The sequence below is a fragment of the Coturnix japonica genome, chromosome 3 (genome assembly GCF_054131305.1).
Source record: "Coturnix japonica strain WE chromosome 3, WE-NBRP24, whole genome shotgun sequence".
NCBI classification, from domain to species: domain Eukaryota; kingdom Metazoa; phylum Chordata; class Aves; order Galliformes; family Phasianidae; genus Coturnix; species Coturnix japonica.
In genome coordinates, this window is record NC_140665.1 from 41,819,062 (window position 1) to 41,840,972 (window position 21,911).

The 21,911-nt window shown below is 34.5% G+C and overlaps 1 protein-coding gene across 7 annotated transcripts in view; it reads left to right on the top strand.

Annotated features, from left to right (window-relative positions):
- Window positions 1–21,911, top strand: part of PDE10A (phosphodiesterase 10A) — a 337,941-nt gene that overhangs the window by 277,169 nt on the left and 38,861 nt on the right. For all 7 annotated transcript variants that reach the window (XR_014944775.1, XR_014944776.1, XM_085543452.1 and 4 more), the window contains 4 exons: window positions 373–401; window positions 8,910–9,030; window positions 11,131–11,180; window positions 20,482–20,622. Coding sequence is in view for 5 of the 7 variants with exons in the window: in XM_085543451.1 (XP_085399577.1) it covers window positions 373–401; window positions 8,910–9,030; window positions 11,131–11,180; window positions 20,482–20,622 (341 nt within the window). In the remaining 2 variants the exon portion in view is untranslated. The remainder of the gene's footprint in view (window positions 1–372; window positions 402–8,909; window positions 9,031–11,130; window positions 11,181–20,481; window positions 20,623–21,911) is intronic.

Below are 21,911 nucleotides of genomic sequence, written 5' to 3' on the forward strand. Positions count from 1 at the left end.
TTTATCTTTAGTAGTAAATAGCCTTTACTTCTCAAGATGTGGAATGATATCTATTGTCTTAATGAATTAGAATATAAATATAAGAGAATTGTACACAACCCTCTTGTTCTGTTCACCTGTGAACTGAATTGTGGAATGTAGGAAACTTTGTATTCTTAGTAAGACGGAATAGAAGTCTTGAATACTTTATCCTAATTTGAATCAATTTTTATGTCTTGGAGTTCAAGAATGTAAATATGCTCCAGTCTAAATGATACTTTACAGAACTATGTTAGAAACTTTTTGTGCAACAATAGTTTCAATCACAGTATCTTGTTCATTGAGTGCAGAAACTTTCAAGTGTGCCTAACTTTTTCTTTTGTTTCCTCATAGATGAATCGACTCATAGAGAAATCAGCAGGGTAAGTGCTGTTCCCCATCCCCTCTAGAAAGAATTGTAGTCTGTCCCCTAGGCCCACTGTTCACTTGAGGTGATTTTCATGCTTCCTCTGATCAAGGTTTTGCTCTGTTTCCTGTACTAACTGGATCTCTGGAGAAAAAGTTAGTGTACCGACTGACTAAAGAACAATTAAGAAGGAAAATAAATATTAAGAACGTTTGATTGGCTGGAAATAAATTAAAGGGTATTTTATGTTAACAAATTTAGAGTTCTCACAGTGCTATTTTTGTGATCCAGTTTTAAAAAGGTACTTCACAGCAACGAGGAAAATCCTGTAACTTTGAGTTTAGGAATAACTGCAGACTATTTAATCAGTCTTATTGCCTCATGAGATAGCAAGTATAACAATAGGAAGCAAGGGAAGGAGTATGTCCTATCTAATTACTCCCTTTGAGATATGTTTTGGCACAGATTAGCTCTATTCTTTAATTTGAAGCATTTTGCAGTGTACTATATGAAAAGTAATGTAAAATACGTGTTCAGTAATGAATTTCCTGGCTCTGGCTGTACATCTGATTGATACAGTGTTCTGTAGAATCTTTTCACAATTGAAGCTAAATAGGGCAACCTGTTAGAAACTAGTGCCTTTGCTAGGGAATGACAAAATATCAAAACCGGACAATTTGTTGCACTCATACATGTCTGATTAGCCTGAAGTACCCAAATATTATTAATACTAGGGGGCCACTTGCAGCATTCTAAGGAAGAATCATAGTCCTGTTTTGTTTTTCTTTTTGGACTTCTTGCATAAGCTATTTCGTGTTCAGGGGAGAAATGAAAGGTTGTAAAACAAATATTAGAAGTAAGGCTGGTTGAATACCTACAAAAGCAGGTTGAGTACCTTTCTGTCAGTAGAAGTCCTTTAGAAAACACTGGGGTATGGAAAGAATAATAGAAATGGGTTGGTAACATAAATCTCACTTTGGTGACCCTGAGTGCAGAAGACTAGCTTAAGAGGTTTACTGCTTATTAGATTATGAAAAAGAAGTTGAATGATGCCTAAAATGAGTTTATGCCAATGAAATTCTCTATATATGTGGTGAGCTTTGGATATATAATTGTTGAGAATGAAGGCAAAAGTTAATGTTTAATTAGTTTGTTAATCTGTAAGTATTATCATAAATTATGCCTAATTTATAATGTATTTTGATGACATCTAATAAATCCTTAATATTTGGCAGTTATGGCAGTTAAGTGAATACCTACTGGTAATGCACCAAACACATGTATATGTGTTATTTTGTAGAATTTTTGAGTAGTATGATGTAGACCATTGTAATACATCCTCTTTCTTCAGCAGTAGCTCAAGCAGATGCGGCTTTAATTGAAATCTGAACATAAATTAGTATTTAAATTAGGGAAGTTCTTTACATGAGTAATGTTTCTCAGAGGAAAAGACACGTTCATGCTGACTGATGTATTATGAGTTTTAAAGTCATTAAGTGCTACATTTTTAATTCCTGAAAATGTCTGCACAAAGAAACTATTATCTGTATAACAGAGAAGCAAAAGTGAAGGCTAGCAAAATGAAATGTATTGCAGAATTAAATCACCAAGTAGGTTTAAACCATTATGTTAGTTAGTAGTAAGGGTAGAAATATGCTGAAAGCATATGTTTTGCATAGCTGTGTTTTCCTCCTCCCCTCAGTCTTTCAATGGAAACATTGAAATATTCACAGTTAGATACTCTGACTTTGGTAGGTTCTATAGTCCCTTATTTTGTTGTGCTTACAAAGGATGCTAGATTAAATTGAGGGAAGATGTTTTTCATTAAATGCATCTAATCATTAAATTACTAAATTTATATTTTTCTCTTCTCAGAAAACACACTATTTTTTTTTTACAAACACACACGTTCACAGGATTGTTCTAGAGGTTCTAAATACCAGTGAGGTGAAAGAAAAAAAAACAAAAAACAAACAAACAAACAAACAAAAAAAACAACACTGTTTTGTGATTCCTGTGGGCTGTATTTGTGGGGAAGAAAATTCTGGTTAGAAAATAGCTTGAGAGCATCTGTGACCAAATGGTGAACCTGTGAACTTTTCTCTCTATGCTAGATTCCAGTGCTTATGAAATATATATAACTGGGGAGAGAATCCACTTTACACGTAGTAATTGAGAACTTCCTTGGAAATGCTGAATATCCTCTGCTAATTTACTGTGCAGATGTGTGCTGGCTAATGCTGTCCTAGCTACATAAGCAGTTTGCTAGGTAGAAAGACAAATACTGAGCTATTTTAATAAAGAAACTTGGTTTCCCTGTTTTATCTGCTAAAAAAAAAAATAAAAAAAAATAGAAGAAGAAAAAAAGAAAGTAAAAAATAGATGAATGTGAGTTTGGGCACTAAATGCAATTGTGTTCACGTATGCCTAGATTTAAGATACATTCCTTTGACAGTATTAGTGAAAACAGTGCACACAGGAGACATGTTATTCTTCTGAGCTGGCAAAAATAACTCCATTCCTACATGAACTATAGCCAGGATTTTGTTCTATGCGCTGTTAAGTTTCCCATGATCACTATGTGCTCTTTTGTACCTCAGATTACGAAGTTTAAAGACAAACACTTCATGTTCCTGATACGATCGCAGTGAAATTAGCTGTTGTTCATTTCACTTAATGACTTTCCATTCCATGTTTACTTGAACAGTTCTTCTAGTGAAGCTGCATTTTGGCAGTACCTATGCTTTGTAAACTCTGGTGATGCCAACAGCAATTCACTTTGCAGGTTTGCCATATAAACACCAGAAAATTATTACCTAGCAAGTGACTAACTCATTTACAGTACTTTATTCTTGGAAACAGGAATAATACTTTAATCTTCTCCTTTCCCCTTTTTGGACTTGGAGCTTTTGGCAGCTGCCTTGGCACCAGCTAGCACCCAGCACAGCGTGTCACTGACAGTTACAGAATTAGCAAGCATGTTTTCAGTAAATAGTTTCAATAATTGCATGTATCTGCCCAGTGCAACTGATAACAAAAATTTGGTGTTTTATGACACATTGCCAAAGTGAGTTCATTCTTTGTAGTGTTTTCTTATTAAAGATAAGGCAAAGCAACCTCATTCTTTGTAGTATTTCCTTATCAAAGACTGGATGTTTGAACCTTATTTTACTACACCAGAACTGAATACTGCAACAAATTAATTAAAAAATTGAGAGAACTAAAATGAACATTCAGCCTTTAGGAATGATGCAGATGGCATTGCACCCATTGACACAAGAAGAAGATGCTTGTATAAGCTAATTTATTTTATAAATAATTTCTTCTAGATACTGTGGTAGTGATGAGCAGCAGTGGTAGGAAAATGAGGAAGTTTATTTTTAATTTTGTACAGAATGTTTTTAGAGCACTTACAAGTCGACTATTAGGAGGGAATGTGATGTTATAAAAAGATTTTTAAGAATAGGAGTGTTATTCAGCCCTGTCAAGTTAAAATGAGGCTGTTAATTGACATTATGCTGTTTTATTATATAATATAGAGAGGTGATATAATTAAGATATTCATGCAGTTTTGTGAGCCTTACAATTAATAATATGGTTACTTCTATATATTCATAATGTTCTGCTCTTATAAGTCAAGCCTTTGCTTTTTATTACGTATTTTTCCTATTACTAGTGAAGCAATTTCTTTTGGTATTACTGTTTGGTAACAGAGAAGGAGCTGGTGGTAGGATTTGAATGAGATCCCTGCAAATGTAGGCTATTTGAGTTGTTTCTGCTAGGAAAATTCTTAATATTTCTAGTGAGCTTGTAAATATGTGACTTCAAAACCTGTGAACCTTTCCTGTGTAGAGTGAGAGCTGTTTTGCATCTTTAGCCATAATAACAGGGCCTGTCCCACCAACTGCCATTTTGTGTTTTCCCCTTTTTGGTTTTGGTGTGAACAGCGTTTGATGTGTGAACAAACAATACATAAATACCTGTCTATTGTGCTGCAATGCTGAACTCTATTTACAGAGCAAGTTATAACCCATGTCCTCTCCAGTCAAAACAAGAAGAATAGACGTCAGACAAATGCGTGTAGAAGCAGCTTTCTCTGAGGCAATGTACAAGTATTACAATTAATCTCTTGAGCTAAGCCTGCTCTTTACTTCTTCTTGCTTTCCAGTGCCCAAGTTTAAACAAATCTAGTTATTCCTGCCAATCCTAGTTACCTCTCATGATTTTTTTGAGCTGAGAGATTTTGTTGATCTTTCTCTCCTAGCTCTGTGCTTTTTTGAAAATGATTTCTGTCCTTTAAACTTGCCACATTCTACTTTCCTTTTTCAGTCTGATGATTTAACATCCTCAGTTCAGCATTTACACCCCAAAGAAAACAGTTATTTTATTCCCTTTCTGTGGTTTTCTTTTTTTTTTTTTTTTTTTTGATTGAGGTCTGAACCTCATTGGTTCTTCATATGTGTGGTGTACATGTGTTTTCACTGCTATAAGGACAGTTATCTCCATTATCCACGCTCAAAAGGAGAAATACCAGTTTCTGTACAAGATGTAAACTAGCTGTTAGAGCACCTAAACAACAAAAAGTCTTGCAATGTGTGAAAGAAGCCTACAGGAGCTGACTGTACACATAAACATATATATCAAAGACGTATGCCACCTAACCTTCATGCATATTACAATAAACTGAATAAAGGTGTGCATCATTTTCTCAGCTTTATTAACCTTCATGCATATTACAACAAACTGAACAAAAGCATGCATCATTTTCTCAGCTTTGTTAGTTTATTTAATTAAATAATTTGGCTTTTTCTACAGTTTTTTTCTTTCATTGTACATGCTGGTCATCAGAAATGCAGTAAAAATGCTATATCTAAAATACAATCAATATTTCTTTTCTCACATTTAATGTATTTGTTTGTTTTTGTAAAATTGGCTTGGAGGCAAGAATATGATTGAGGTTAAGAATACATTTATTGCAAAGACAAATAAAATTACTTAAATGATATTATGGTTTTAAAAATCTGCAGTAACTCAGTAATAATGACTCTCCCTGAAGAAATTGAGGGATCTAAGTTATGAGGGCAACTGGAAAATTAGACACAGCGAGGCTGACTGAATCAAGATTTGCGTTTGTATGTTTGTTTCTTTCTTTTTTTTTTTTTCTTTTTTTTTTTTAATTTTCATAAAGCTACGTGAAAGCGAAGGAAAGTTGATGCATTTCAGCAAAAGGCATCAAACAATTTATGTATTCATTTTTGTCACTGCAGTACTTCTGCTTTGAAAGGTACAATGGTGATACTGTTAAGATTTTTTTTTTCTTCTTCTTTTTAATAAGGCAGGTAGCAGTGGCATTGAGAATTTATGTATGTGAGAGCACTCTTTATACTTCTGGTGCAGTATGAACATTTCTAGCATAAAGTAGTTTAGATTGACATCTTAGATGTCAAGGAAATATTCAGATCATTACAGCTGTGAATGAATAGACTTTTTATTTGAATTTTTTCTGGTTAATCTTTTAAATTGTGGTTTAGCTCTCTGATGACTCTTCTGTTGTTGAAACTTCAGTATTATAGGAAAGAAAACTTGGATACGTTTTATCAGGAGATGTTATTCTGGGTTTACCAGCTGCTTAGTTTCTATGGTATGCTTCACAAAGGGGATAGCTATCAGTTTAAAGAAAAGATTGAAAAAGTTTGGATACAGGTTCTTGTCACATTTCAGATCTCCCAGTTTAGATATTTGTGGTGAAATCCTGCCTTTGGTCATTGTTTTGGATGAAGCACTGTGTAGATTCTGCAAGTCTTGAAGCTGTAATTAATTCAAGTGGTTTGTTGATTATTTTTTTTTTAATTAATTAATTTATTTTAGCTGGTTATCTAAGGTGTTAACTATGTTATCAAAGAGCTTATAGGCATTTTAAATTCTCAGGTTTACATACAAACATGCTCAGGAACGTAGTTTATTCTTAGTGATTTAGAATCCTCCAGCAACTGCTGAGTCCCTGTTTGTTTCAACAGGTCCTAACCCTATTCCAGGAATTACTTCTAATCTAAATAGCGTGCTTAGTTATTTCAGATTCATGACCTCAGTTTAAAATGTTCTAGGACAGAGTAGCCGAGGACCATTGATCATGAGGGTTCTATGGAACCTCTAGAGAGCCTTGCAAATTGATAGGGTAGCCATGGACATATATATAACATCAGTTCTTTCAGCAGAAAAATAGAAAATATTCAAGAAAATGCTTGCTTGACCAAGAATTGATTCTTGCTTTCCCAGAAGTCTCATTTCAAGGCATACTGGTATGATAACTCAGCATATTCTCCCAATTCCTGGGCAAAACAACTGTGTTGTCCTGCCCAACTCTTGAGTACGTAGCAAAACAGGACTTCACAGCCACCTCCCAGAAATCAGTACTCCTCTGATTCTCATACCTGTGGTCACTTAGAGGCCTTTTTCACCAACTGGCAAACAGCTCTTGTACTTCTCTCTGAAATACTTCTAAGCCAACCCAAGATGTCTAAATTACAAATGAGAAATAAACAAAATCGAAAGTAGTTTTTCTGGTTGTGATCAGTTCCTTTCTCATGTGTTGTGGCTTTCACAGTTTTTCCCCTCTCCTAATCCAGTGCCACTCTTCATCCCCAAAGTGCATCCAGCATCATCCAACACATGAACACATTTGTTCACATTCCTCTTAGCCTGTGGCACTGTCATAAACTATGCAGTCTGTAAGAGAATATGTTTCTACTGCAAGAGTTGGCAGTTGCTAATTTGGAAAAAGTATTCAGTAATATGTGTAGAAATAATTATTGTAGAGCAAATTCTTCTTGTTACTCAGAAAATTATTGAGGAAGTTACATAGAAAACAAATGTACGGATTGTAATTGCACTTACTGACCCTGTGTTCTATTAATGAAGTATTTTTGTTGCAGCAGAGGGCTTTTTCTTCTCAACAGCATCATAAAATGTCCCTGACACAGGTTCCCTATAAGCATGAGAACATGTAGATTAATCTTCATTGCAGTTTGTCATAGATACAATTTTCTTTTAATTTTCTTTTTCTTCAGGTTTGCTTATGACTTACTCTGTGTTTAAATATAAATTTTCATAAAGAGTGCTGTGGCTTTCCAACCAAAGATGTTGTGGTTATCCATTCTGAATTGACAAAAAATGTTTCTCTTCTACACCTGTGTTAGAAAAGTCAAAGACATTTTATGGTATAACAAAATAATTCCTTGCTGGTGGTTGATCTAAGTCGAAGAGTTACATATTTGTGAATTTGGACCAAATTTGTTCATCTGACTAGTTGTGGACTCTTGTATTATCAGTAATAGAAATCTGCTGTATTACAAATGTGTGTACAAGTGTGAGGCTTCCATTTTTCACTAACGTGAATGCATGTAATGATTTGCTCTGCTTCCAAAATGTTTACTAGCATATGTTGCAGAGGTGAGGATAAAGGGCATAGGGCTTATATTAAGTAATTACTATGTACACAGCTCTGCTGCTTGAGTATGGTGGAAGTTGGCAGCATGCCAGTGGGCTAATTTTGATGATGCTTTCTGCTTTAACCTTTTAAGATTTAAATTCTGACTGTGTATCGCAGGTGAGAAGTATTCAGTTCCATGTTCTGAAGAGGCATTTTCCCACATAATAAAGGCTTTGTGCATTCATGCCTGATCACCTGCCTTCTTTTAGGATAAGTGTCTAAACACACTTTTGTGTATGTAGGTTAACATATATGAGTGGAAGAGGCTTACATTAGCCATTTTCCATTGCATAGCTACCTAAAGCCATATCATAAGTATAAAGCTGTTCAGAAAAATTCTCTTTCATGAAACTAAACTATTGTTCTCTCCCTCTTAAGAACTATACAACAGTAAATATGGGACAAAGCAGAGAAAAGTCAGTTGCAAATGGAAGCTTGCCAGCTGCCTTACTGAGCTAATAGTGGTAATGGCAATCTATCTTATAAAAACAAGACATAGACAAGCATTAACTGCATGTATGCAGTGTGTCCCTATATTGCTGTCAAAAAATATAATAATCACATCAGTTTATAGAGTGTATTATTAAGTATTTGTCATGTTGTACAGCAAGAACAGTTTGGACTCGCTAGGTCTCAAATGTTCCAGTATGTCCATCTGGAGCAATAGATTAATTAACACCACGTATTAAGAGGGGGTCACAACAGAGGTTGTATGTTCTCAGGAGCCATTTCTAGGTCAGGATTAAAATCTACTTAATTTAAAAGAGTCATGAACTGGCATTATCCAACATGCACATCGTTGATTTTTTGTTTTGGTTTGGTTTGAAATGAAGAAACCAAGTGTATCCTAAATATACAGCTATAGGATCTGTAGTCATGGCACATTGTGCTATACGTAGAATAGTATGAAAGCAAGAAATGTATCACAGAATGTGCTGAAATCTCCAATTATAACTTTTAATGAGCATGTGTGTTAAAAACTGCAAAATACTTTTGAATTATTCTGAAATGTTTTTCTTACCTTTGCTTCGCTAGTATCAGGATGCGCATATGCAAGGTGTAGTGTATGAATTGAACAGCTACATAGAGCAGCGCCTGGATACAGGAGGAGATAACCAACTACTTTTGTATGAACTGAGCAGCATCATTAAAATAGGTAAGAAGCAGAATTTGATGTATCTGATCTGTTCCTTAGCATCAGTGCACAATGCATTTGTTGCAAATTTTAATTAGTAAGAGCAGATGTAGTGTATTCCTTGGATGTTGTCTCACTATGAACTTCAGGTTCTGTACCTCATTGGGATCCCTTACTACATCTCAGTGAGTTTCATCTTTGGAGAGAGCTCTGCAGCCTGCTGCAAAACTAAATCAACCTGTTAAATGAACCAAATTATAGATTTTTCTGGTTATCATGGTGTTGAAAGATCGATATTAAAAGTTTATATATATATATATATAAACTGATATGTGTGCCCCGGTGGCGCAGTGGTAGGAATGCCGCCTTGCAACACTGGGGCCCGGGGTTTGAATCCCCCCCTGTGGCACAAGTGGTAGAAGTGCCGCTCTGCTACACAGAGGCTCGAATTCCGGGGGTTGGACTTGATGATCTCTAAGGTCCCTTCCAACCCGCACGAGACTGTGATACTGTGATGTATATATATCAGTAATATCACTGCATACTTAAATCCCTTTTCCAACAAAACTGAGATGTATAGAAAGAGAACATCTTCATCACTTCAAATTCAATTTTTAAGTATTTTTTTTCTATCTGATGTAAGTAGTATTTTTAATAAAATAATAATAATAGTAATACGTATGATCAACAGTTAAAGGAAAAAATAAAACATCCCCAGTAAAAATGCATTATTTGGAAGTTTGTTGTTTTTTTAGCCATAGTGGATGTACTATAACTTCAACAGAAAGGACTGGTGCATTTATTCAGGGTAGAAGGTTACTAGCAAGTCTTCAGGAGGATTTCCGCATTGTGGATAATTGGTTGTTTTGTAACAATGGATAATTGTTCTCTCTTGTGTACATAAAGTTTCAAAAGAGCCACTTCTGTTTACTGACCTTGCTTTAGTGGCTTTTTGAATATTGACATTCAGCTCAGAGCAAATCAAAACAGAGTTTTCTTAATACACCACAAGCAAGAAACGAGAAGAGATCAGTCTTCTTATCTTTCACACTTTTTCTTCTTTTCTAAAGCACATAATATTTCCCCTACAGTGCTTTTTTACTACACTGCTCAATGCTCTTACATGTCATAGCTAAGGGACTTTAAATTTCATTTCTAATCACCAGGCCATGATCTCTCAGATGTCAGATAGTTGACAATAAGCAAGTAATAACAGAGCAGATTTTATTTTTTTCCATTCTATCAAAGAAATGCAGAAATCAAACTGATTTGATAATACAGAAGTATAATTGCTCCCATGAAATGTATTGAATGGATTCCTGTGTTAATTCATTAAAACAGGGTATCAGATAAGTACATTTACTGGGTAGAAAGGTTGTTAGCTGTTGGAAAGAAAAATTACTTAAGCTCAAAGTATCAAGTCTGCTGTGTAAAACAGGGTAAACACTGACCTCTACTCTCTTCTGATTCATAGTTTTCATGTCAGCTGTAACTTGAAATAGTTTGTTGACTTTCAATTTTTTAAAGGTTAAGGAATTCAACTTTACCCTGTTTCATACAGCAATGTGAATCTAGAAAAATCAGGCAAGTACAAAAATTCTGGTGTGCGGCTGTTTTTGGAATGGGACAGGTGCAGAAATAGAAACAGTTTGTTATCAACCACATTTTTATGGCAATATTTGCAGCATTTTATTTTCCCATAGTCTTCTGTCTTAAGGCAAGGACAAAAATAGTTTACCATCTTCAAACAGTATTTATTTTGCTCATGGAAATTATAATCTTATCTGCCTGATCATATTATAAGTGTATGTTTTTATTTTATTTCTATGCTGTTGTATGAACCAATTTGAATTTATAGGCATTAGGGCTTGGAATAGGAGTATGATGTATAAGCTGGTTGTTTCTAATTATCTTTTAGAACATAGTATATTACAGTGGTGAAAATAAGTATATTTTGGAATAGTCATTGAATTTTCAAAGGATATGGTGATGGACTTTCACATTTAGAAATGTTTGTGGTTGTCCTAAATAGAGCTGAATCTGTGGTTTTACCTCAGAGAACTTCTGTAATTTTGGTTCCCACTCTGAGTAAATTTATTTATTTTATTATTGTTTTGGCAGCTACGAAAGCTGATGGATTTGCACTATATTTCCTGGGAGAATGCAATAATGTAAGTATTCTGGATTTAGATACTGCTTTTCTGTACTGTTACAAGTGCATTTTCCAGTTTTATGATGATATGTTGATTTTATATTTAACTCACTTAGCAGGAAATATATAACTAAGTGCTGAATGTTAGATCTTCATTAGGTTGGCTTATTTATTTATTTTTCCTGTTAAAAGAAAGTTTATTTAACATGGTGGTAATGTTTCCCAGTTTCCCAAATTTGGTGTCTTGTCCTCTTGTCCCCTTTTTTTGTTCTTTTTTTTTTTTTTTTCTTATTGTTGCTGTTGTTATTTTTCCCCCCAAAAGACTTGGCAGCAGAATGCTATATCAGTAGACTGCTAATGTTATTACTCTGTCTGTAGCAACTAAGCTTGTGATTTGGTTCCATTGTTATCTTTAACAAACATAGAACATAATATGAATTTGCATATTATCTCAGCATAACCTATTCTTTTCATCCAGCAACTTGATCATGAGATGATGTAAATTTTAGGTATAGACATTGGTTAGTGTGATGTAAATTGTGTATTTTAAATTCATAAGTGAGATGATGATCTGACATCAAAATCTGAATAGCAGTGTGTCCAATGCTGTTTTATACTTCTTTTTTTTAGTACCCTGATGAATTTGTACAGTTAGTATTGTACAGTATTTTTGGTTACTTTGGCAACAGAGGTGGAAATGCAGTTTATACTTCATTGAGCTCCATCAACTTAAAGATCACAGTTTGTCAAAAATGTTTAATTTCTCATTGGTTCAAGAAAGAAATTATACTCTCCTATGTGAATATTATTAGAGAGGAAAACATCTCATTTTTGTTTCCTTACATTACACAGACAGTTAATTTCTGTATAGTTCATTAGCTGATTTTCTTTGCTCATTGTGAAATAAATGCATTAAGAATAAGGGAAGTAGTGTCATTTTTGAAGCAATAAAAAAAGTGAAGGTGTAGAAACCTGCAGGTGATTTGAGCCTTTTCTTAGAATATCTTTTAATTTGTTCAAAACAACCATCTGATTTGAAGGCGGTGAAGGAAGGCCCATACATGAATTTAAGCAAAAAGAAAAATGGAAATGAACTTTGCGTATTTTTCTTTTAGTGTTTATTTAATGACGAAGGTAACCAATTTTATTATTTAGAAATTGATATTTTTTTTTCCCCTGAGTTCAGTAAGTGTGTAAATAACACTCATTTAAATAACTTTTTCACTAAGGGTCATAGTTTAAATAATGTGCTCTTCTTTTGTGAATGGAATGTTTGGTTCTCATTTGTTGGTGCCAATGTTCATGTACATGAGTGGGAGCTGATGCAAACTGTCACCAAATACATTCTGCCTGCTGCAAAAAGCAGAAGCTTGCAATAATTGTAGTCATCGGTTCTGAATGCGCAGATCTGACTAGCTTCAGGGGTAATAGTTGCATGCCAGCTAAGTGAGAGGTTCGTCTCCCTTAGCACTTTGTAAAAGATTATAGTAAATTGACTTTACAGCTTGAGACCTATTACAGTGAGGTTTTTTGTGTTAGGTTTGTGTGGCATAACAGAGTTTTCTTCCCAGTCTTCTCATACTTCGGGGACCTGGGTGCTTTCAGGCCTTTTGCATTTCTTCTCTCCCCACCTGCCCTCCTGTTTTTTTTCTTATTAACATATCAAGCAGTTGGATGTATCTGCCTCCCAGTATAAATCTTTTCTGCAAAAAGTAAGAAAGTTCCAACCTCTGAAAAAAATACATTGAATATATTAACCACTGCAGTGTAACTACATCTCTCAAGATGGAATGTTCCTCGTGTAGTTATTATGGGGACTGATCCCAAGTTCTTTGATGTTAGTGTGAGATTTTCCATTCATATGAGTGGGCTTAGGGCCAGACCCATGCTTGTAGTCTGTAACTGAATGGTTATGCATTAGGCTCCTTTCTGTAAGAAGTTGTCATTTGCTTATCTTTGTCTCTTGAATATTTAATTTAAAGGATATGTCAAAGAGTTAACAGTCAGTCAGCAAGTACTAGCAATGTTAATTAAACAAGTCTTTGCTAAATGAGAACAAAAAGGATTCCGCTTAGAGTAAATGGCAGAAAAGGATTAATTCTTTAAGATGAAGTTTATTATTTTGTTTAGAAAGTTATAAAACCTGTAATTAGTGAATTAGTGTGGACAAAGTAAAGCTTCTTGTGGACACTAATGGACGCATGGTGGAAAATGACTTCTTTCATTTGGTTGATGCATCTTTTTGATGCTTGATTTGAGTTTTACATTTCCCAAATTCAGCTTTTTTTTTTTTAAAAAAAAATTTTTATTTAGCTTGGAAAATATAAATATATCTATTTATATTTATCCAGCAGCCACCTGTTTCAGAACTAGACCTGATGTAACAGAGATTGTTCACCATCCTTTCAAAATATAAAAATATATATTTCTTGGAATTATGTACTGAGAGAAGGTTGTGTCAGAATGAAGGAAGCTTGATAATAAGTAGACACCAACATTCACACAAGTGGTTTGTAAAGTTTAGTAATATTTGTTCTAACTATTTGGTAGGGGACCTTGGGATCAAAACTGAAGCTAATGCATTAAATATTCATAATTCACTGTAAATATTATGGCTACGCTGGTGCCTGTTTAAAGAAGTCCAGCCTCAATAATTTTGACATTTTAATCTCAGTTTAGGAATATTCTTGCAATATGAGTTTTGCATAACTTCGTTTAAAATGGATTAAATAGTGAGTTTCAGTAGGATAAAAGATAACTTCCTTTCACAGAAATTCTAGGCTATTACAGAATGAAAACAAACTAATTATTACTGCATAGTATGTGTTATTATTTCTTCATGGTGAGAGAAGAAGAGAATTACCCTATCATTGCAACTCCTCTATTTTTAGTTATTTACTTATTTTGTGGTTTATTAAGAATTTATAGTAAAGCTTTCCTGGTGCATTTTTTTGTTGTGGACAGTGCTTCCCTAACTTCTCAAGTATATGAGAGCTGAAAGCACTCTTCGATGTGTAGATAAGCTTGGTGCTTTCTTTTAGCAGCAGAGCATATGTGATACATTTGCCTTTAAAGAAGTTTCAGAAAGTGTTCCTTTACTGTTTAACTCGTGCCTAGTAGCAAGTGTTGAAGGCAGCTTGCAGAATTCAACAGGACTTTGAGGAGTTGGTTAAAATATCTGTGTACAAAGTTTCAGTATAGCTTTATTTTCTTCCTCTCTGATGAAGTCCATGGAAAAGTACCATGAGTCAGATAAAAACAGACGTAGAAATTTCTGAATAATGAGTTGGACTGAATGTGTTTGGGATCTTTAGACGGGTGAATTTACTTGAATTGAGTGCATTTAGTTATGCAAGTATTACTTGGAGTTGATCACCAGCATGACCAGTTCAATAGTGTCAATGACTTTCTGTTAGTTCAAATTACTTATCCATTCTAAAGGGATAGTATGATTCTGCTGATGGTACAGATGACTGCTGATTTTGCAAGTCTTATTTTTAAATGATTGCCCTCAGGGAGATTGGTACCATTCACATGTCCAACTCCATGCTCACTCATGAAGTCACTTTGTGTTTCAAAATATGTTTTGTTCTATAGTATTTATCTGGCTGAATGCAGTGCAAAATTCACAGGTTCTAGAAGCAGTATAGCTTCATCACTCTAGGTAAGGGATCTGAACAGAACTACGCTCACTAGTGATTTCTGGTTCTCGAACATTCTCTGTATTATATTGTGCAGTGTAGACGTACTCTTAAGAATTATCTTTGTCCATGACTTAGTGCAGTTATGCAAATAAAGCAGCCTTAAAGTAGACAACGTTCATTTTGCAAATACGATAAACTTGGAGACTGGAAACACCTCCAAATTAAGCAGGAATGTTCCACAGCTCTTAAAGAAAAGACATCACTTAGTTACAGTTTTTTTGTTTTGTTTCTTATGGGATTGAAAATACAGGCCATAATTCTCATGTTATGGCCTTAATTAAACATCATCTTTAAACACTCTTTAAAGGAGTTACTGAAACTTTTAGTATTTGATGGTGTGTCTATGAAAATTGATGTGCCTAAGTACCGCACAAATTGTGCATGGATTGAAGCCTGAAAACTAACATCTCTCTATTTTTAAAATACTTAATAGAGAGTTTCTAATGTATTGTTATCTCATTCTTCAGATGTTTCTTGTTTATAGTCCCTATTTGTATGAGTAGTTTACCTCATGATCCCATTGATTCGTATGTAAAGCTGATCGAATTTATAAGGCATACACTTAAAGTAGCTTTCATTAAGTCTTTGGAGTGCGGCTTAGCTCCTGAAACTCAAAATTGTGCTGACAAGCAGATCATCCTTGCTTCAGATAGGAGTTTCTGGTAGCTTTGTTATAAGAAATTATGTGAGACCACTAATATGTACGCAAACACTCCGTGCTTCGGGGTGTATAATATTAAGCTGCTCTACAATTTCTGTTGATGCAGAGAATTGCTGCTGCTTGGTGTGCAGTGCCACCTAGTGAATTTATGAGGTGATTTGAATGACTAAGAACCAAGCAAAAAGCATCTACTCATTCATTGCTGTCTCAAGTTTTGTGCCAACCTGATGTGCATTATTTTAAATGTGTAGACATCTCTAAAATTTGAGTCGTTTAAATATATTTCTAGGTGAAACTCTTCTAGTTGCCAGGCAATTCAGAAAACTCTGTCCTTGAGTTACTTCCGTCATCATGTAATCTTTTTAGTGGAAGTAATCTCCTCCTTTCCTACATGCCAGAGATTAGTGATACTCAGCAAAGAGAAAAAGGTGTTGATGAATTAAAGTTTTACAGTTTAATTTTGAGTCAATAAATGATCAAACTCGAGCAAAATAAGATAGGTAACTATCGAGATTTAGCTGAATTAAAGTTTCACTTACTTTATTTCACTTACTTTTCAGATGGACAGATTGGTAAAATGGTCATGATGAAAGTACTTTAGGTAGAATGTGGATCTATACAAAGACCAGTTATTTCTGGCTCCCTATCAGAGTGCAGGGGCATTTTCATAAAATCATAGAATGGCTTGGGTTGGAACATAAGCTAAAGATCATCAGGTTTCAATCCCTCTGTCACAGACAGGGCCACCAACTTTCATTTTATACAGATTATCAAGTATTTATCCTGGAATCTGGTTTTGTTCAATATATTCATTAAAGCATGGATGCACAGGGAATACGAACTTATTAAATTTGCATATGGCATAAAATTGGGAAGCGTTGCTGATGTGTTTGTAGAAAAATATTAGAATTCATAATGGTTGTGGGAAACTGGTCTAAAGACACTGGTCTTGGGTAGGGCGACTTTCAGAAAGATGCTGAGTGTTGCAGTGAACTTGAGGCTAAACAAGAGCCAGCAGTATCATTGCTTTTGCAAAAGAAGCACTGCTAGGTAGCAGCAGCAGAAATCTAGCCTTTCTGAGAAGTAATGTGCCCATTCCTTTGTACATTGGTTGTGGTCTCAAGTGGAATAATATGTTTAGTTTAAGCACTGCACTTTAATTAAAAAATGGAGGAACTGGAGACATTCCAAGAGTGCAGGGAGAATGGTCGGAAAGTGGAAGAACTGGCGCTGTTTAATCTGAAGGAAAGAAAGCTGAGTCAAGAAGAAATGTCTGGGCAAAACAGAAAGGAAGAGAATTGTATCTGCTCTATTGTTATGGTATATAGGGCAAAAAGTAGGTGGCTTGAGGTGACATTTGTAAGCCTCCCCAGTTGTATCTGTACTGAAGCATTACGGTGTGTTGCTTCTGAAAACTCAGGTATCTTCATTCTTGAATTTCTTCTGATAGCTGTTTGAACAAATATCTTTCAGAACAATGCTTAGCTGACCATACCTTAAAGCAAAGGGGTTGGAGGAGAGGTGAGTCAGCTTAGTTTTCTGTGTCAGTGAATTAGTGTAACTCTTCAGATTTTCAGATTTGTGTTTATCACTGAAGGAAAAATTGGAGAGTTACCAGAAAAGAAATGTAGTGAGAAAGTAATGGCATCTAAGCGGATGCAAACTGTAAAAATAAAACAAGTAGTAGTTCTTCTGCAGCATATAAGTACAATTATCTAACATTTGCATCTTTTCCCAATATATTTATATTATATATGGTTTAAAAATGGAAACCTTTTCTCAAGTACTCTGGTAGCTTTATAGAAGAAAATAAGAAATTTTCTTTAAAATTGAGGTATTTGACACTTTTTCCCTGCCCCTTTGTGTGCTTCATGCACAGTAGAATTGCTGCATTTGTGTTGTTACATATTTGCTTATATCTCTTTAATGTTTCAGCATGGTAGGATTGGGTTAATACATCAGTTTAGGCAGTTTGCAAATAAAAGCTTTTTGATTGTGTATGCCTTCCAAATTAATTTTGGTTTGTTTGTTTGTTTTCTTGTAACTATTTCTTACTGCAGTAAGTTTTGTTTCTGCAAAAAACTGCCCTGAAGGAACAGCCTTAATAGTTGCGTACAATTACAATCATCATTAAACCGCATGGTTTGCATGTGTAGACTGTCGCATCCTTTAACAATAGCAAAAGCCCATTACTATCACTGAAGAGAAAGAGATGTGAGCTTCAAATACCATAGTGCACACTCAATTTCAACTTGTTTAATGCCCTTTCTCTCTCTCTCTCTCTCTCTCTCTTTTTTTTCCCAAGCATCATGCCATATAGCAATTCTGTAGTATTGAGGCTTTCACTAAATGTCAGTTCAGTATTAAATCACTTTCCATTAAGCATTTTCAGAGCCAGTTTTATCTGCAAAACTCACTGTGAAAGTTTCCCATACCTCCAAAGAAATTTGTTAATGAAATGCTTATGGTGTATGTACTTTAACCCTCATTCTGTTCATTAAACCTGGGACTTAGAGACATTCTTGCTGTAAAAATATTTTAGTAAAATCAGCTTATGACTTGTACTTGGTTATAAGATGTATTTTTAGAAAGAAGAAAACATGAGCAGTTTGGGAAATGGTAAACAACGTGTTTGTACTTCAGATCCAGCCACGACAATCTTTATATAGTCAGTTGAATGCTGTGTAGCTGTAATGGATTGGGATTTGGTGTTCTGCTGGATTCCCATGGATACACCCCAACAGTCACCAGAAGAATGGCATTGTTTATCCCTTTAGTTGACCTTTTCATCAGAGGATCCAAAGACTCTGGGTATTTTGGGTACTTAAAACTGAAGGAACATCTGTCAGGAGAAGCTGATGGTACTCTGTTAGGATACTGGGGTTCCTCCTCAACCTTTCTTTCACTGGAATTTTAATCTGCTGTCTCTGTTAAGGGTTCAGTTTTCACCATATAAATGAACTATGGGGCCACAATATGATAACATGACAAGATGAACAGCATTGCTTTTTGTATATATTTAGGGTTTTTTTTTCAGCCATATTAAAGACATTGAAGATAAATTTCATCATAATTTCAACATAATAAGTACATGGGAGTAAGGAAAGTGCATTAAGAGCCATGATACTGTGTCTAATTGGATGTATACTAGTTTTCTTACATATCTGAAAGCCAAGCTTGCTGTGTTTTACTTGCAATTGAGAATACTGTTAATATCCTTCATGAACAAGTTACAGTGTACATGGCTGTGCACTGCTGGTAGACTGGAAGGCTTGTTATTATATTAGCATTTAAAATATATGATAATATATTGCATACACCTGAAATGCCTATGAAATATAAAAGGATTGATTATGTTACCTTTTTCTGTGTTCAGTGATTGAACTTCAATTCTGATCATCATTTGTTTTTTTGAATTTTCTGTGTTTTGCCTGTTTGTTTTAAGAATCATATACACTATGTAATGTATAATTGTTAATTAAATTTATAGGAGAAATTAAATGCTGGTTTTTATTCTATTTAAGTACACATAGAATCCTGAAACTTAAGTTTATGAGGCGAGTAATAGCGAAACCAGATTTCCAATTAAGAATTGTATGTATCTGTATTTTTTTAGACTACAAGAAAGTAGGAATAAACTGAGCTTTTTATTCTGGTAAATTGATTATAAGTACTCTGGCAGATTCAATGTGCCAATTCAGTGTAGTTTTTTTTTGTTTGTTTGTTTGCTTCATGTATGTTTGCTGTTTTCTCAGTAACACATTCTTATACACTGTGTGTAAAATAAACACACTGAATTTTCCCATGTCTGTGACTGTTAAAAGCCACTCTTTAATGAGGCTATGAATGTAATTGGATTTTAAGATTAAGCTTGAATTTTGGCATCAGAATAAACAGAAAAGTTCAAGATTTCCTACCTTAATGGAAACCATCAAAATGGAGTGTGTTCAATACATGTCCAGCAGAGCTACTCAGTGAAAAAAAATAAAATCTTTCTTTTTAACTACATGAAAAATATGGAATAAAAGTATGCTGAAGCTTCAGAGCTAAAATACTATGTATCAGCTTTATTTTCTTTTGTTAAGATAATTTAATTTTCATTTGTATTGCATAAGTAGCAAATGAAGAACTGCATGAAAAACACTTAGCCTGTTCTCCTGGAACAAGAAAACACCCCTTTGGAAATACAGATTCAAGGCTTGCTGCTGTAACATTTTGTGTAACCTTTGCCACCTCTCTTATTCCTCATGTGCCTAAACCTCTTTGTTTAAAGGGTAATGGTTCTGTTATACTCAAAAGGGTGTGACAGTGATAACTGCTTTAAAACTTCAATAGTGTTTGCTACTCTGCAGTGCTACAGGCCAAATTAACTGACAGATGTAGAGTTAGACATAGAAAAATGGAACAGAAGATGGAACTTTTTTGCCTGCAAAATGAACTTTCTCCCAGTTTCACTGGGGATAATTTTTACTTTTATTTATTTATATATATTTTGTGTGTTTGTATGTGCAGTTTTGTGACTTTATTAATAGCTGTTGCTAACAGACTGCTTAGTTATGTGTTAATTTTAAAATTATATGTACTTTCTGAACGTTTTCTATTGAAGTAAACAATAGACTACATCCTAGAAAGAAACCTTATATGAGGTAATATTTTTCTATGACTCCATGTAGGACATTCAAGGAAAACACAGTACAACACTAATGTAAGTGATGATTGACTTCAGCAGAAGATTTATTCACTATCTGAATGGTAAAAGTGGGATTTTCTAAGAATATGAAAGAGTTATGCGGAATTTATCGAAGTACTTTCCATTGTCAAGAGAACAAAAGCTGTTTATCTCTGTTATCTACTGTGCTACATATGTGTATATATGTATGTACATATAGTCAAGAAATGTGGCCATACTCTCTAATTGCATTTTTTTTTCTTTTTTTCTTTTTCCTTCTAACTAGAGTTTGTGTGTATTTACACCATCAGGAGCTAAAGAAGGACAACCACGGCTCATTCCTGCAGGGCCCATTGCACATGGCACTACAGTATCTGCTTATGTAGCCAGATCCAGAAAAACACTGCTAGTAGAAGATATTATGGGGGTAAAAAGCTTTCTCTTTTTGATTAGATGAATGTAACTTATTCTTAGAATGAGTATTTTGATGCTGAGCTTTACTGAGCTGAATATATAACGATATAATTTACATCTGTCTGCTACCAAGAAAATAATTTTAAGTTTGGATTAGCTTGATAAAGTAATTTCAGAACATCTAATTCATTTCTAAATGTGTGTGTATGTAACATCTTTTTGTTACCAATTAATGGAAGTAATGGTATCGTAGTCACTTAGAAAAATAAACACAACTATCAGTCAAAATGGTCTTCCTGGTCTTGAAGTTCTCTATTGTGCCAGTCGCAAACAAATAGACTTCCATATAGTCAATCAAAGTCTGATTGAATTACAGTACTTCACTTGTACTGACAAGAATATCAATCAGAATTCTGATTGTTAGACAGGATTTTGATCTCTACTTACATTAATGTAAAGCTAGAATATTTACATTATCAGTAGAGTTACGTCAAAGGCACACTAGTGTAACCGATAGCAAAATTCCAGCTCCTTTTAAAAACATGTTTCAGGTACTCCTCATGAGATAGCGTGATAACTTCTGGCAATCTGTATGTCTGTCCTTTTTCATGTTTTGAAAAGCTTAGTTCCCTACTCTACAATTACATCAAACAAGCAGTCCAACTTAAACTGTATGAAAGAACACTTTAAACAGAAACATGCATACACACAAAAAGAAGTTGATTTCTCTGTGGTAGCAATTGGTACTTACCTGGACTGTAAAGTGTTTATGTGGTGCTATGGGGCCTAAGTTGTTACAAGTAATTTCCGATTAATGTGATGGTGGTTGAACATTTTTATTTTGCATCTCTAATAAAATTCAGGGAAGTTATTGTGGATGAGTTTTGAGCTCCTTGCTGATTTACAGTGTCAGATTAGCAGAAACCCAGACAAATTTTCTTCTTCAAAGTGATTTTTTGGGGGGATGAGCAGAGCGATCATCTAATATGTTGTGCCAAGAGAAAAAGGATAACTTACTTTCACTGTGATAGTTCCAAGCTGTGAACCTCTGCTAAGACTATGCATTATTTGCTTTCAGATGAGTTTTGGACTCACACAAACTCATCAGACCTCTTCTGTGGAAGACATAAGTTTGTTTGAGGTTGTTAATTGTTCATAGCCATTCAAATCAATTGTCATTTTGGTAATTAAGGTAGAACTTACTTGTTTGAGAAATGAGGGCATCCCCAGCCACAGTGTTTTTGAGTTGGGGAAGTGGGAGTTATCCTTCATAGAGTCTGCATTGAACATCTGGTAGGAAAC